Raw genomic sequence first — 17,253 nt, 5'->3', positions numbered from 1 at the left:
AACTTGTTAACCATTCTCCAATTGATGGGCTCCATTTTATTTCCAGTTCTTTACTACTATAAAAAATATACACAAATATATGAGGCCTTTTGGGGAGAGGTGTTGTTGACTTCCAAGGAGTTTATGCTCAGCAGTGGGTCTCTGGGACAAAGAACGGACATTTTAGTCTCTTTCTTCACATACTCCTGATTGGCAAGAGCACTTTCAAAGGATCTCATTGGTTTCCTTTCAGCTTAAGCAGTCTAGTAAAATCTACAGAAAATGGCGGCGGTGTGACCTTCAGATCAGGGCTGACGTGAGCATGGATATTGGAGTATCAGGTTTTGGGCCTGATTCTGCTATCGATAGAGCAATGCAAATGGTAAGGGTCATTTCAAATGGATCTTTAAAATGTGGAGCTGTCGTCAATGTTTTGGATTTCTTTCTTGTTTAGATATGGGTTGGATAGGATTGTTGTTTAAAACGATAGAAATTTACTAAAATTTTCTGATGTTTTTCTTCACAAATTAGATTTCAGTAATGCACAGTTAATGCAAAGAAAAAGGGTGGTTCATAGAGTCTATCAATGTTTTGAAAGTAGAAGTACAGTTAGTTTTTTCTGGGAACTTTTAGTTCTAAACAGAATTTGATTAGCTAAAATGTTTATATAGTGTCAGAAATAATAAATATAGAAAACTCTTTCTTATCTGGAATTATTTTGTATGTATTGGGGGCAAGATGTTTGGGGGGATCTGATATGCATATTTTGCTTTTTACTTTCCAGTTAATGTCCTCCTTCCCTATGATTTTATACTATCCATCGTGTCAGAAGTATGATTCCTCCTCAGCCACTCCCTGCAATCCTTTTTCCTCATTCACCAACTTGTCTATTTTCTACTGTCCACACATACCAACAAGATTCAGAGTTTGTGCTTTGGGTGACAATGGATATTCAACATGAAAGAAAACTTATTAATGAATGAATTTTTTTCTCTTTTAAATTTATTATTTATTTTTAGTTTACAACATTCAGTTCCTCAAGTTTTGAGTTTCAAATTTTCTCTCTCTCCCTCTCCTCTCCCTTCCCCACACAAGATGTTATGCAATCTGATATAGGCTCTACATATATCTTCACACTAAACATTTTCACAGCAGTCAAGTTGTAAGACCTATAACCAATGGACTGAACCATGAGAAAGAAGAAACAGAACAGAAACAGAAACAAAAACAAACAAAAAAAGAGAGCAAATAGTTTGCTTCAATCTGCATTCAGACTCTGTAATTCTTTCTCTGGATGTGGATGGCTTTTCCATCATGAGCCTTTTGGAGTTGTCTTAGAACCTTGCATTGCTGAGAAGAGCCAAGTCTATCAAAGTTAGTCATCACAGATACATTGTGTCTGTAATCGCGCATAATGTTCTCCTTGTTGTGCTCACCTCACTCAGCATCAGTTCATACAAGTCTTTCCAGGTTATTAGGAAGTCTGTCTGCTCCTCATTTCTTATAGCACAATAGTATTCCATTACATTCATATACCACAACTTGTTTAGCCATTCCCCAGTTGATGGGCATCCCCTTGATTTCCAATTCTTTGCCACCACAAAAAGAGCTGCTATAAATATTTTTGTACATGTGGGTTCTTTTCCCGTTTTTATGATCTTTTTGGGATACAGCCCTAGAAGTGGTATTGCTGGTCAAAGGGTATGCACATTTTTATAGCCTTTTGGGCAAAGTTGAATGATTTTTTTAAAAAGCATTTCTTAGGCACCTCGCTATGTCCTAACACTTACACTGTCCTAAATGTTGGAGATATAAATATGAAATCACTCCCACCTCCTGCTTTCAAGAATGGGAGTCGGGGAGAACACTATAGGGGAGTGGTAGCCAGGAGGAGCATTTTGACTTGATAAGTCACAGAGATGGTGAGTGGAGCCATAAAGGATAGTTTGATAAACTTTTTTTAAAAGTAGAAATGACAGTATTGATTCAATTATGTTTCCAGAATTGTAGAGTGTAGAGATGGTATAGCATGGCCAGGAGAAAAATGAATCATTCCTGGGGACTTTGAGATATGGAGGGCCATGTGAGGCTGTCAGCCATCAGGAAAGCAGTTCTAGTGTCACTGAATTTATGTGTTCATGCTGCTTAGAAAATGCCATTTTCCATAAAGCTTCTGCCTTTCTGTTTTATAAGGTCTTTAAGATAATTTCTCTCTCTTTGGCTAATTTTGCTCTGACAACAAATGGTGAGACATTTGAAGGCACTGGTGTTGGGGATCATGACAATAGCATAATTTTCTTTCTCAGAATGAAAATTTTGCTGTGGAGACAGGGAAGCAACCCATCATATTTGAAAATCCAATGTATGCAGCCAGAGACAGTGTGGTCAATGTTGATCAGCCAGCCCCGGTGAGAACTGATGGTCATCTCTTCTGGTGTTGTTCTTTCCCTCTTTTTGTTCTGTCTAGTTTCATCAACTTAAAGTCTCTTTTAATTTCTCCTCTCAAACATATAGAAGCACATAAATGAATTTAGTTAATTTCTAACCTTGACTTTCTGCAAAGATAGGGTTGATTCAAGATGTTACAACAATATTTAAATAATCAGAACCACTTCATGTCCCATAAAAATTGTTGAGAGATCAGAGTCCTCTGGTTGTATCAAGAAGCTCTTCATTTTGTCTTGCATAAAGCCAAGTACTTATAACTTCAACATTGGATAGTAGTTTACCAGGAAGGAGAGAAGAGAAAAAGAGAAGGAAGAAAAGGCCTCAGAGTCGCTCATTAGCTTAGGATTCAATAGCCAAAATCATTTTTTGCCCACTCTTACAAGCACCGATTCATTGTTAACACTTAGATTTTCATTGGAATGACAACAGATGGCATATTTAAATATCAGGCTGAAATGTTTCCTTACTTAGGACCAGAATATTTAGAGTACTGAAAACATTTAACTAACCTTCTGATGTGTGGTTATTAAAGCTTTAATGTCATGCCATTACTGATGCTATGTTTTGTTTGTTGTTCTCTCCATAGCTATGCCTCGGGGAAACATAAGCAGAATAAGTTTAATGATGGACCTAAAAGATAGCTTATGAACATATAAGAAATGTAGTACGCTCTGCTTTCTCCGTTCTTTAAAATTTTCATTAGATGCTATAATACTTTCTTTTCAGGAAGGATCTCTATGCCTACAAAACGCAGAAAATTTCTGGAAGGTTAATTATCACATTATCTCTCTAGTTCAAATGTTACAGATCAATAAGCATTTATTAAGTGAGTGCTAGGTATCAAAAATTATTCCAAGTTCTGAAGATGCAAAAACAAAAACAATAAATAAAAAAAAAACCAAACTCAACCCAGAAAAGAAAAACAGTCTCAGTTTTCAAGGACTTCACATTCAAAAGGAGGAGATAGCATATACACAAATAATTATATGTTTGATACATACAGAGTAGATGAGGTAGTCTTAGAGGGAAAGGTACCAGCAGCTGGGAGGTCTGGGAAAGTCCTCCTGCCGAAGGTGGTACATGAACTGAATCCTGGGGGAAGTCAGGGATACTAAGAGGTGGAGGTGAGGAGGCATCCCTATGCATAAGGGACAGCCAGCACAGATGGTACGAAGAAGGGAGATTGACCATTGTACATGAAGGACATGGCAAGTAGGGGAGCATGACTAGACTGTGGAGAGTAATGTGTAAGGAAACTGGGACAATAGGAAGAGTCCACATTGTGAAGAGTGTAAATGCCAAAAAGAGGAGAGTTTAGATTTGATCCTAAAGTAATAGGAATCATTGGAGTTTATTGAATAGGAGAATGGCATGGTCAGACCTATGCTTTAGGAAAATCATTTTGGCAGCTGAATGGAGGATGGATTGGATGGAGAAGGAAAACACTTGAGACGGGGCACCCGTTAGCAGGCTGCTACAATGGTCTAAGGTCTGGGCAATAAAGGGGCAGACCTGGATGGTGTTGTGTGAATGGAGAGAAGGGGACATAGCCAAAAGCTTCTGTGGAGAAAGAAATTATAAGATATAGCAACCTTCTGATGTGTGTGTGACAGTGAGTATCCAGGATGACACCTCAGGGGCTAGAAGGATGGTGTTCCCCCAAATGTAATAGGGAATTTTTGGAAAAGGACTGTATTTGGAAGGAAAGATTCTGATTCTCCAGGGAGAAAATTTCTAGTTCAACAAGGGCTCAGATAAAAAGGATAACTTAAAGGAAGATTAATTATTCTAAAATATCACCTATGGCCCTATAGTATCCTGTTATTCTAAATGTGTTACTAGTATATACAATTGAATTCTTTTAATCGAGTGTTATAGAGAGCTTTGGGAAGAAATGAATATTGTAAGAAGGGCCAGAAGCATCCTTAACAAATCTGATTGGGACTGGGTATAGAGTTTGGAGATTTTTTTTATCCTCTAATTAGAGGATAATTTAGAGGACCCATTTAGTATTTAATGTTTTTGTCTTCTGGAAAGTGGGACAGTCTCTGTACTCTCTGCTAGTACATGGAATTTTCCTCATGCTATCAAAGAAATGTGACTTCAAGGATATGGGAGAGCAAAATATCCAATGAACGAAGTGATTAAAATGAATGAAACATTTGAGAAATTCTGTTTTATGTTTCAACTAGTGACTTTCCAACTGTTAGGGACCAGACTTTTAATTTTGTTCTTTAAGAGCAAATCATTTATCCTTCCTCTTCAGTTAAAGTCTCTCACTCTGAAGTTTCTAATCAAGTTTTAATTTTGTTTCATCTTTTTGGAGCTGGATAAGAAGGTTTAATGTGTTTACAGGTAACTGAATTCAGAAATGAGGATAATCCGAATTATGAAAATCCCAATCAGTTCTTCAGAAATTATTGTTGATGAAAAACAACCTTCTACAAGTGCAGAAACAACACGAAAAACAGAAGCTGCCCAGGTATGCCACGTTTGATTTTAAGAGAGCTTTTCAGTTTTGCCTTTGGTTTCATCTTTGTCTAGATAGAACTAAGAAACCCTGATTCTCAGATCCACAATAGTGCAGAGCTAATGCTTCTCCCCTTCCTCTCCATCACCTTGCCCCTGCCTCCTCAGACCCCTCCAAGTAACATGCAAGCAACATTAGATAGATGTGTGATGAATACTCTGGCCAATATGTATTGAAGCTTCATGTAATATTTAACATAAAAAAAAAATCAGGGGAGGACAACAGACTCTGGCAGTCTGTCTTCTTTAAATCTGAGACTTGCCCAAGGTTACATAGCTAGTAAATGTCTCAGACTGGATTGAACTCAGGTCTCCCTGACCACAGGTTCAGTGACTCTATCCATTGAACCACCTAACTGTCTCTCTCAAATATCTGTGGAATTTAATTTTTGAGCAACTGAGCCACCGTATTTATTAACTTTTGCCACTGGGTGGCAAATCAGATACACTTTTGACGTAGTCCAGTAGCACTTATGGTTCTTGGCCACCAGATGGCTTTTGTACTCTTTCCCTGGGCAATCTGCTTTAAAAGATTAGAAGCCTGTAATTTATAACCTTATTACCAGTCTCGTCATAGGAAATTCATAGATTAAAAATTCAGATCTACTTATTATTAAGAAAATGATATCATGAGGAGTTGCAAATATATTCAAGAAACTTTTTTAGTTCAGTTTTACATAATAATAGAAGTCAAAGTGTAATTAGGCACCTTTCTTATATTATTAGAATTAATCAAATTGTATAGCATATGAGCAGATCTAGCTTCTACCAGTATGATTTATAATCGTTAAGTTACATAAACGAATCCTCAAAAATATTCATAAATACAAAGTGTAGGAGGTGCAGCTAGAGAACAATCTGTTTGAAAGAGATCTGGAGATTTTACTGAGTTACCAGCTCAGTATGAGTCTGCCTGGCATCTTGGCTTCCAAAAACCCCCTCTGGTGCAGTCTTGACTTTGCTAAAAATGATAGGCCCTCTGTATTCTGACCTGGTCCAATCACATCTAGAGAATTGTGCTCAGTTCTGAGGCCATGTTTTGAGATGGATATTGCAAAGATGGAGTTCACTCACAAGAGGGCAAGTATAGTGTGAGGACTGGGAACTATGCCACATGATAAATACTTGAAGAAACTGGGGATACTCTGGAGAAGTGAAGATTTAGAGGGGAAGGGAAATGGTCTTTATTTGCAACTTATCACATGGAATGGAATGGATAAACCTTTAGATAGTGTCTACTATGTGCTGCTCACTGTGCTAAGTACTTTACAAATATAATTTTATTTGATCTTCCCATTTGATCCCCTGGGGTAGGTTCTATTATCCTATTATTTTACAGTTGAGGAAACTGAGTCAAACTGAGGTTATTTCTGGTGGTTGTCCATCTCATTGGAAGGGAAATACAGTTGTTGACTCATGTACCATCTAAGCCCTGTGAGTAGTCAAGTAGTATAGGCTAAGGGGAAAAGCATGGTAGGGAGGGAAGCTTCCCCTGTAGTAATGGGAATAGAAAGGAGTATAGGGCACCCTTTTTGGTATCTGGTCGTTCTGGCTACCTGGCATGCCTGGATAGGTCCTAGCCTGGCTGACTTCTGGGAAAGTATGTGAGGGTTCTCTTCTAATTCTTAGATTTTTCTGTAATTTTCTGTTCTATTCTTGAAAGCTCTGATTCTTACTGGTAAGCAAGATAAACCCATTAGAGTTATCTGAAAGAAAGTCTAAAACATATTCATGGTTCCTTTGAAATCAGGTCTCTAGTTATTTAATCTAGTTTTGAAAACTGCCTTTCGAATCTGGCCCTAGCTCTCAAAATAGTACAAGGTTATTTTTCGTAACCAGTAGCTCTTTCACAACCCATCCCTCAAGCATCATGAATAGCAGGAGGTCACCCCTACACTAACTTCACTGTCCTCTCTTCCTCATCTCGACCCCTTGGTGAGCTAGTTCAACTCCGCACTTTCTTCTTCTTTTGAGTCCTTTGCTATCTTATTGTATTGCTGATTTTGCTCCGCCAAGAATTAGCCTTGGATTATTCCCACCTGTACTGCCTTTGCACTTATACATATGATACTGAACAAAGCTAGAGAAAATCATGAAGCCCTGCCAATCAAGTCAACTACAATTTATGCTACATAACCTCAAATGGCCCTCACTGCTGCTAGGCAATCCTTGTACACCTGCCTAATTAATGCATTGTCTCATTCACCAGGGTGGCTCTTCCAACCCTTTGAATGCCTCTTCACACTTCCTGTGGCTCCCCCTCTACCTACTCATCTTTAATGACACCTAACTTGTACAACCTTTAGCCTTGATTTTCTCACTTGTGAAATGAAGATATTGAACTTCATGAACAATAATATTGCTTTCAGCTCTCATCTATAAACTCTGTGTCTCCTTCACAAGTCTTTTTATTTCCAGAATTAATATTGTTTCCTCACTTTCTTCAGCCATTCTTAGTAAGATCTAGAGGTTCCTCACCAGCCTGGTCTCCTTTTTTGTTGTCATCACTTTTTCTTAAAATATGATACTTGTAAGAGAATATAAACACTTGAAATGTGGTCTCATGAGTCTGATTTGGACAGAGAAGACCAGTACTATCTAACCCTGCATTCTGGGAAGCAATGCTTCTTTTAATGCAGCCTAATATTGCATTAGCTTTTTTGTTTTGTCTGCCCTGACATACTGTTAACTCATCCTGAGGTTACAATCCACTCAATCCACATATATTTTTTCAGAAGAATATTTGTTCATATTCTCCCCCCCCATTTGTACTTGTGATGTTAATTTAAAATTTTTTATTTATGTTTAAGATTTATCTATCCATCCATCCATCTGTCTACCTATCTACCTATCTGTCTCTATATAGCACCAAACATAAAATTTCAAGGACTACTCATGGGTCTGAACCCACCACTGATCTGCATAGGAGGGTTGACCTGCTCTCTTTCCAACCTAGACTGGCTGGGTTATCCCTCCTCAAGCTTACTCCAGGGGCTCATCATATCATGCTTCTTAGCAAGGAGACTTGATTGGCTTAGCCCACTGCTGCTCAGAATTCCAAAGCCTCAGAGAGCTACCAGTTTTAGTCTCCCAGTAGCAGGGATTATAACCATGCACCACCACTTCTGGCTGTTTATTTATTTTTAATCCAAACATAGGACTTAAAATAAAATGAACTTTTACAAAATTGCAACAAGAAAAAAGTGGGAAGTAGATTCACAGTACAGCATAATAAACACAATATAATAGCAATAAGATATACATAAATAGTCACATATGCTACAAAATATTTATGAATCATTGATTTTTTTAAAAAAAATTGAACATTAGGCTATATGTAATGAGACCAGAATGCTAAATTTGGAGTCAGAGGGTCCTGGGTTTAATTGTTAGTTCAGTTTCTTGCTGCTCATGCCAGCTTCAAAACTAGTTCTTGGACTTCAGAAGAATTTTTGGAGATGTCAGCCTAAATTCAATAGGCTTAGATTTTGCCAGGCAAGGCAAGGTAGGGTAGTTCAGAAACAGAGTATTCATGAAAACTCTGAACTTCAGCTTCCTACGGATGGAGTTTTGATCTAGATAGAGTATTCCATCTGTCCCCTAGTTGTCAGGGTGATGACTTGAGAGAAAGGCTAGCTTTAAGAAGAATAATTTCCAAATTAATTAGAATTTCATGGGACATAACCATCACCTTTAATTGTCCTCTGAAGTCCAGCCTGTATTTAAGTGGAGAATTCCAAATACTAATGTATAATGAATGGGCTGCTTGTGACTCATACCTACAGTTGATAATTCAGTCATTGTTTTTGACTGGAAAGGTTGGGGATAAATGGTCACAAATTAAGATATCAATCAAGAATTTATTGAGGATTCATACCTTCTTCCCAGTGACCAGTGCATCTGGGGCTTTGTGTAGGGTGTTGTCAAAATTTGCTCTAAGAGGCCAGTGGTGAGTTTTCATCCTGGTTCTTATCCCTGTAACAGTGATTTTTAACCTCTTCTGTGTGTCATGGACCCCTTTCATAGTCTGGTGACTCTATATACTCATTGGAGTGAGGAGTGAAAACAAAGATGTAATTTTTTTCCTATCCAAGTTCACAGATGCCTTGAAATAAGAATCTCTGCCCCAATATCTTTTGGTAAATTGTTCATGGTTGAGTGGACCAATGAGACATAGAGCTAAAGAACAAGAATTATATAAGCCTAGGAAATATTTGTTTTCCATTTAGTAAAAAAATAGAAAGTTTTCCCATGCAAACAGCAGGTAGCTTAATAGAGTTTCATCTGACTCAGGTTGATAACAATTGAAAGCATGCTCGATTTGGGTTCTGAGGATCCGATTCTAACTCGGCCTCTTCTTACCTGTGTGATGTCACATAAGCCTCCTATGTCTTAGTTTTCTTATCTGTAAATGGCAGGGGTTTGGGTGGTAGACCAGATGACTTCTGTGTTCCTTCTACCTCTAAGTGTAAGATTTATTTTGATAAAGTATAGTGCCCATTAAGTCCTGAGGTTCATTCTTTGCCTTGGAAGAATTGAAAATTATCAGCCAAATTTTTCCCCTCTTGACTCCTTCCCATCCCACATCCCATGAACCCTGATTGCTGCCTTATAAAGGAAGAAAGGAGCCTACCTAGCCATCTCATATTCTTTAAAATGTCCATTTATATGTTTTGTCTGACTTCACATGTATAATGGATAGCATATTGTTTTCCTTTTCAATGGATGGGCTGGAGCTAGAGGGAGAGAGACTATTTGGAACTGAAAATTTTAAAATGAATATAAAATTTTAAAAATTAAACTAAAAAAAAAATGCCATTTTATTGTGACCGTAGCCATGGTTTCTTAGGTTCAGTCAAGGTTGGGCAAGCAAACTTGTATTAGTATAGCAGTCCGGCTGAAGATAACATTTGAAGGTATCCCTGACCTAATGACCTATCTCTAGCTTGTTTATTGTTTGTCTTCTGTCAAAGAAAATAGAACCTTGGCTTGAAAGAGAATTTTTCAGTCATATTTTCAAAGGGCTGATTTTTTTCCCCTTGAATATTAAACATATCTCCATCCAGACCAGGCATGTAAAGCCTGAATTTCACAAATGCGGTCTTCCAGCCCTGACAAGCTCTGGGCAATAACAGATTGCTTTCATAGGCTGCTCTTTTTTCCCTCTGTGCACTTCGAGTACCACAGCCTCATGCTCATCAACTGAGTTCTTGTATCCTCATTTTCACTAGATAAAAGAGATGCTATGGCTTAGATCGAGTGAGTAGGAAAAAGTGGCTGGGGACACTGCAGTGACTGATTTGCTCAGGATGAAGCCTATTTAACTATTCCATGCCACAAACAGTTTGAGGGAAGCCTAGAAGAGGAGTTGACTCTGCAGGTTTTTTAGTCCTACTGCTTTAGTCATCTCCTCTCCTGAGCTTTCAATCTGGTCTCATGAATTATTACCGATGATTCAATGTGATACTTATGGGGCCAGATGTTCATCTCAGACTTCTATGGTTGAGTGAACTTGTTGCCCCTGGATGCCCAGGGGCTTAGATATTTGTTCCAATGTTGCTATACCTGTGATTGTGTGACTGTTTCAAAGGAGGCAGCACTTTAGTTGTTAAGGGTCACTCCAGGATGACATTAAAGTACCGGGGACTCTCAGCAGGTTTTCTTTTACCTGAAAATATGCTCAAAAGAATCCAGGGTAGGAACATGAAATCTCAGTGGCTCCGTGATATTATTTTCTAGACTTTCATTAAAAATGCATTTGATTTCCCTAGGAGATAAAAGCAAAAAGTTATAAGCTCTACTTCTTTTGTTAGGAACCTTTTGATTTTGAACTCAGGCAAGCCCTTATAGAGGGTTTTATTACAAAGCCAGGCTGGCTAGTCCACACAGAAGCATGTGACTCAGGAAGTTTTCTGTCTTTCCTCAAAAAGAGCTGAGTTTCTAGCTTGATCATACTGAGGAAGATCAAGATCTAGCACACTATGGAACAGATTGTTCCACAGTTTTTTCTACTGTGAAGTGAGGATAATGATACTTATCTTTCAGAGTTATTGTGAGGGAAATGCTTTGTCAACTATAAAAAACTATAGAAAGATGAGATGGTGTGGGGGGGGGGGACCCTGGTTGAGTTAGGAAGAATCCTTCCACTAGAACAAGGATTTTTAACCATTTTTTGTGTGTGTTGGGCCCCTTTGATAGTCTGGTGAAATTGTGGACTCTTCAGAATACTTCGAATCCAATGGACATGGGTTCAAATTCTGACTGACACTAGCTTTTGACCCTGTTAATTCATTTAACATGTACCTCAGACAACTCCTAGGACTTATCCACTAAGTCATGGACAGGTTGGAAATCTGCTTGGTAGAGGGAATTCTATCAGATATTTATTGATTCCATTGAACTTTGGGTGGCCTCCATACCACAAACCAGGCAAATTATGAAATTTCTAGGCTACTTGGTAGATTTCAAGGGACACAAAGGTACCATCACTCTATCGCTTGCCCTGGAAAAGCCTAAAACATGTAATCTAGATGCCATCTGGAGTAGGCTGACCCTACGTCCATGCTTCCTGGCAAGATGCAATGAGCAGTAAGAAAAACATGGAGTCTGTGAGCAAAGGCATTAAGAGACAGTATACAAAGCACCTGAACTGTGGTACTAGAACATTAGTTACCACATCCCCAGCCCTGCCATGGTGACTTCCAGGTAGGTAGATTAAGGATTTTTTTTATTGTTTAGCATTAATCTCTGGGCTTCAGGCCTTTTAAACACTGGTTGGGAAGTACTATGCTATGACAAGAGATCATGTGGAAAATCAGCTAAAAAGCAGGAAGATCGTTGCAGGAAATGATATCATAATCCAATTTCTTCCCCTTGCTTTCATGTAAACCTGGATCAGAGATTTAGGGCTACAAGGGAGCTCGGGGGTGGGGAGTGGGGCTTGGACTTGTTCTTTAATTGTCTTGGTAACTCCCTGATAAACGATAATAGCTATGTGCCAGGCACTGTGCTAAGCACTTATAAAATATTATCTTGTTTATCCTCACAACAACTATGGGAGGTAGATGCTGTTATTATACCCACTTTACATATGGGGAAACTGAGGAGATGTAGGTGAAGTGACTTGCCTAGGGTCACACATCGGGTAAGTCTCTACAATCTCATATTAAAATTTATTTTTCCCCCCTTTCAACCTTTCTCTCTCCTCTAGGAGTCAAAATGGAATTTCTTCAAACGAAAATTGAAGCAAAGTACCAACTTTGAAATCCAATCTATGCAGAGGTAAAATATTTCCTTAATTTGGGATTTTTTTTTCCTTTAGGCCCACATTACTTTGCCAAGTGAGACATATATATTCTTGTTCCTCCTCTCCTCCTCCTCCTACCTCCTTTTTTTAAACCAATACCAAATCTGACTTTACTCACCCAGATTTTTTTTCCTTCCCACACATGCGTTTGTCCTTCCATTTACACATGAGAAATCAGTCAGTCAAAAGCTATTTATTAACCATCTACTATGTTCCAAGCCCTGTGCTTAAGTGGTGAGCGTACGAAAAGAGGCAAAACACAGTCCCTGCCCTCAAGGTGCTCACAGGCTAACATACTAAGATACACACAAAGGAAGCTGGGAAGCAGTGGGGTGGGGCGGGGTGGGACTATAGGGGATACCTGACATGGGGCCATCTCATATGTACAACAAGCTTCCAATTCACACACATGTCAGGACATCACCCTGATCTTTGTTCTTTTTGTTTGGTTTGTTTTTGGTCCTCTTCGAAAATGAAAGACAAACACTAACAGAAAGAAGGAGAAATAAGAATAATTAAAAGAGGATTAAGAAGGGTTCGGAAATAGTTCCTGTATAAGATGGGATTAATTTAGGACCTAAATGAAAACAGTAGATGAGGGGAGAACACTCTAGGCATGAGGGACACTCAGAAAAAAAAAATGCCAAAGCTAAGAGATGGAGTTTCTTGCTCATGGAACAGCCAGAAGGCTGGTGTCACTGGATTGAAGAGTATGTGTCAGTGAGTGAGATATAAGAAGACAGAAAAAGTAGGAGGAGGCTAGGTTATGAAGGTCTTTGAGCACCTAATAGAGTATTTCATATTTGATCCTGGAGGCATAGGATGCCAGTGAAGTTTTTTTGACTAGAGGTTTAGTATTGTTGGACCTGTGCTTTAGGAAATCAATCTGGTGGCTAACTGGAGGACAAATTAGAGTACGGAAAGACTTGAGGCAAGCAGACCCACCAGGCTATTGCAGTAATCCAGGCTTGAGGTGATGAGAGCCTGCACCAGAGTGGTGGCCATGTCAGAGGAGAGGAGAGCATGTATTTAAAAGATGTTTGCAGCAGGGAAATCAACAGGCCTTGGCAACAGATTGAGCACTGCGGGTAAGAGATAATGAGGAGTCAAGGAAAATATCTAGGTTGTGAGGCCTCTGAGAGACTGGGAAGATGATGTTGCCCTCTACAATAATAGGGCAGGTAGGAGTTAGGGGGAGTTCAGTTTTGGATGTGTTGAATTTAAGATCTCTGTTGAAGATCCAATTTGAGATGTCTGAGAGGCAGTTGGAGATGAATAAAGGTCAATAATTCTTAAATTATTCTTATAGATGAGAAGGAGCAACAGGAAGTTACTGCTGCTTTGCCACCCCCCTCTCCCTCACTTCCTGCTGACATCATACAAAGAAAAGATCAACTCCAGCTTACGTAGCGACCTGAAGATACATTTAAAGATACCGCTACCTTGTTAAAGAGGACTCTGAGGTATAACTAGTGCCATTGATTTTAGGGAATAATTAGAAATATACTTTTTTGCACATATATTTTTTATGAACAGATGGAAAAAGGTTAACATTCAGTACTTTATAAAATATATACATATATATATACATATATAATATCTTGCCTATAGTTGGAGATGTCTGTTGAAAACTATGCCTTGTGTTTCTTTTTTACTTATGCCAACTCATATTTTTATGAAGAATTATCACAGTGTACTATATGTATATCTTTGCACTGAAGCTGTCTGAAAATAATGTTATAATATATTTGTATATTTGTAAATTTTGGAAGATTATCATGTCATTGATATTACTAATAAAAATGTCTGCTGAATTGGTTATTGCATCTCTAGAGGTAAATTATTTCGATGGAGGGATAAAAATCAAGGTAATTTAAAGGCCTGTCCATTTCAGAGAAAGGGCACCATATTCTCATCTTCAGATTTATTCAGGAAAAGGAAACTGGACTACTCTATAAGGTCCATTTGTGTACACCAGCACCAAATTAGTACGCATTGTTAAAGTTCAATTCTTTCATATTAAAAGAGGGCTCTGCACGTGTGCGTGCACACACACACACACACGCACGCACGCACCCCAATATGTAAAGGATGACTATAGACCCTTCAGTTTATGCAGAAGATAGGAAAATAATTTAGTATATTTTAGTTCGAAGACTGACAACCTAAACGGCCATTGTACATTTTTATGTTGTCAAGTAGAATATATGTGCTCTCCCCCTTTGTGTGGGTTCTCTCCTGAACTGCCAATTAAACATTTCTACTTACTGTGTCTATAAGAAGATTCTATATCATTAGATGCTGGTGTTACACTATGTGATGCTTTGTATTTCATCTAATGATGTTTTACTCTGATGATGATATATAGAACAGGTCGTTCACTTGACTGGCACCTCAAGCAGTCTGTCCTAGGGACTGAATGCTATAGCTGGGAAATGCTTAATTATCTGCCTTTTCATCAAGTATCTTACAAAAAGTCCTAGCAAATGAGAACTCAAACTTTGGTTTGCGGGCTTGTACAAATTTCATTATCATTGACTATTTATTTCCTGAAGTGATATGAATAGAAAGGGAAACAGTTTTTAGGAATAGTCATTATTAGATCCTTTGGTTGAATCTCTATATCTGGATTAGAATGTACTGGATAGCTTAGTTTTTCTATGTAATAACACAGTCTAGTTTACATAACAAGAACCATCTAATAAAATCTTGGGCCATTGAAAGAATGTATAATTTAACATTTCTTGTCACCTTTCCTTAGCTAACCATGCCTATAAACTGCAAATTTAATAAATGTATAATGAATGAAACATCTTCCACTGATTGTCCTATACCTGAGTTCTCATATTTGTACCCCATGCTCTTGTTGTAATTATGATGAAATGTATTTTGATTGGAAAAGCAACTGGGAAATGATGCTGCTGAATAAATCTAATAAATGTGTTATTTTATCAGACTTATATTTTATACCTTTTTGTGTCTCACTCATGGGCTTATTCTCTTGTGCTCTGCAGAGATCCCAGGGAACTGGGTTTTTATAAATAGCACCAGTGAAAATACTGTAGGCTGCACCTTCTTGGTTGAAATGAAAGATTCTTTTTTTGAAAATCCACAAGATATGGGAACATAAATGGGGAACATAAGTCTAGTTAAGTCAAGTCATCAAGCATTTATTAAGTGCCTAGTAGGTGCTAGCCATAGGTTCCCAAAGTGGGTGATACCACCCCCTGGGGCATGCTGGAACAATCCAAGGGAGCAGTAGTAGCCTTGGGTGCAGCTGGGGGGCTTTGAATAAAAATAAGGGGGTGGTGAAAGCATAAGGAAGGACAAGAAGAAAATTTTGAAAAACTGTTCATACATATTTCATCTGTTGTGTAATAGAGTTAAAGATGTAGTGATTACATTATTTCCCAAATAAACACACAAAATGCAAGTTATAACTTATCATGGTCAAGTCCGCCAACAGATCTTAATAAACAGTGTCGGCAGGCGAGCGTGTTGTGCATTGTTGGGAAGCCCAGCATGCATCGGCAGGAATATGTGCGTGTAATGACTTGTTTACAATGTGATACTATATGGTTACATGATGCAGTATTGCATCATCAAAATTTCAATGCAAGAAAAAACCCCAAAAAATTTACAATAAATTATTAATTTAAGATGTTCATTTAAAAAATTATTTTAGACAAATACTAAAACTTAAATACATAACAAGAAAAGAAAAAAAGAACACATTATAAACTTAAATATAAAATAAGAAACAAAAAACATGTCATGTTCATGGTAGAATGTAGGAGAGGATTCAGAATATATAGCAATAACTTTCCATTTCAGAAAGCCTATATATTGAATACTGAGCAATATGTTGAAAGCTGTCCATCTTTGCTTCCTTGCAGGTATTCTGTTTTTGGTTCTTTTTTCCCTCTGTCTCCCACTCTAGGCTACAATTAAGTGTGGATATATTTATATACACATGTTGACATATGCATATATTCGTACATATATACATATGCACACACACATACATATATATATATACATATATAAACATAAACTTTCCCTAAAAGATTCTACTAATAATCTTTGTTTTGATGTGTCGTTTCAAAAAATATAATTTTTTGACACAAGTGACACAAGTTTAAAAAACCATTAAAGAATTAAAGAAAGTAGATTTCCAGAGGGGCATGGAGTATTTTTTTTTTTGGAAAGGGGGCAGTACACCAAATAAATTTGGGAATCTCAGTGCTAGACAATGTGCTAGGTGTTTGGATACAAGGAAAAGAAAAAACCCAGTATTCCAATGCATCTATGATTTTGTCAATATGGTATTTTCACCAACCATTCAGATCCATCCACACCTGCCCAATACATGGAGCTTTTGTGCATGTCCTCCCATAAGATCACCATAGAGGGTCTGCCCAACATGTTGTGGGCTTCCTGGAATAGTCAAGTGTTGTTGGAACCTACTTAGCCAGAAATATTGGCTAGAATGATGCATATTTGTGATCCTCTGAACACCAGATTTTTAGCCCATGGCAGTGAGTTACCAAGGGACCAACCCAGGTACATTCCGGGACAAACTAGACACCCAATTAAAGTCTATGTTGGGGAGGGAGAAGGGCTTAGGTTTACAGCCTCCAGCATTGTTTCAGTGGATAATAGGTTAGTGAAACAATATTTTTGAATAATGGGGAAGAGTTTGTTTTTTTTCTTTTTAGGGGTTTGGGATGACCACATTTTAATTCAATTTCTTATTTTGCATCTTCTCTAAAATATACATGGGAGGAAGTTGGAGTGGTTGGAGGGAAGAGTTTTATTTTTGGAAGAGAAGCCAGCCAAAGGCTGATCTTTCCACTAGTCTGCTCACATTCTTATAAAAGCATTAAAGGGTGTAGGGATTCACTCAACTAAGGTCATTGGCAATAGAACAAAGGATTATTTAAGACGTCATGGAGAAAAGACCAAGAGGGAAGAGATAGCTTTGAAGGAAA

The 17,253-nt window shown here is 38.0% G+C and overlaps 1 protein-coding gene across 1 annotated transcript in view; it reads left to right on the top strand.

Moving 5' to 3' along the window:
- Nucleotides 1–13,731, top strand: part of LRP2 (LDL receptor related protein 2) — a 263,004-nt gene extending 249,273 nt beyond the window's left edge. Inside the window, 10 exon segments of the mRNA XM_036745398.1 lie at nucleotides 233–288; nucleotides 291–361; nucleotides 2,286–2,387; nucleotides 4,783–4,824; nucleotides 4,826–4,909; nucleotides 12,167–12,215; nucleotides 12,218–12,237; nucleotides 13,002–13,010; nucleotides 13,580–13,700; nucleotides 13,703–13,731. Of these exon segments, the coding sequence (XP_036601293.1) occupies nucleotides 233–288; nucleotides 291–361; nucleotides 2,286–2,387; nucleotides 4,783–4,824; nucleotides 4,826–4,909; nucleotides 12,167–12,215; nucleotides 12,218–12,237; nucleotides 13,002–13,010; nucleotides 13,580–13,700; nucleotides 13,703–13,731 (583 nt within the window).
- The last annotated feature ends 3,522 nt before the right edge of the window (nucleotides 13,732–17,253 follow it).

Source organism: Trichosurus vulpecula, chromosome 2, assembly GCF_011100635.1.
Source record: "Trichosurus vulpecula isolate mTriVul1 chromosome 2, mTriVul1.pri, whole genome shotgun sequence".
Classification (NCBI taxonomy): Eukaryota; Metazoa; Chordata; class Mammalia; order Diprotodontia; family Phalangeridae; genus Trichosurus; species Trichosurus vulpecula.
The sequence above is the reverse complement of the archived record's forward strand: the minus strand, read 5'-3'. Positions and strand labels throughout refer to the sequence as shown.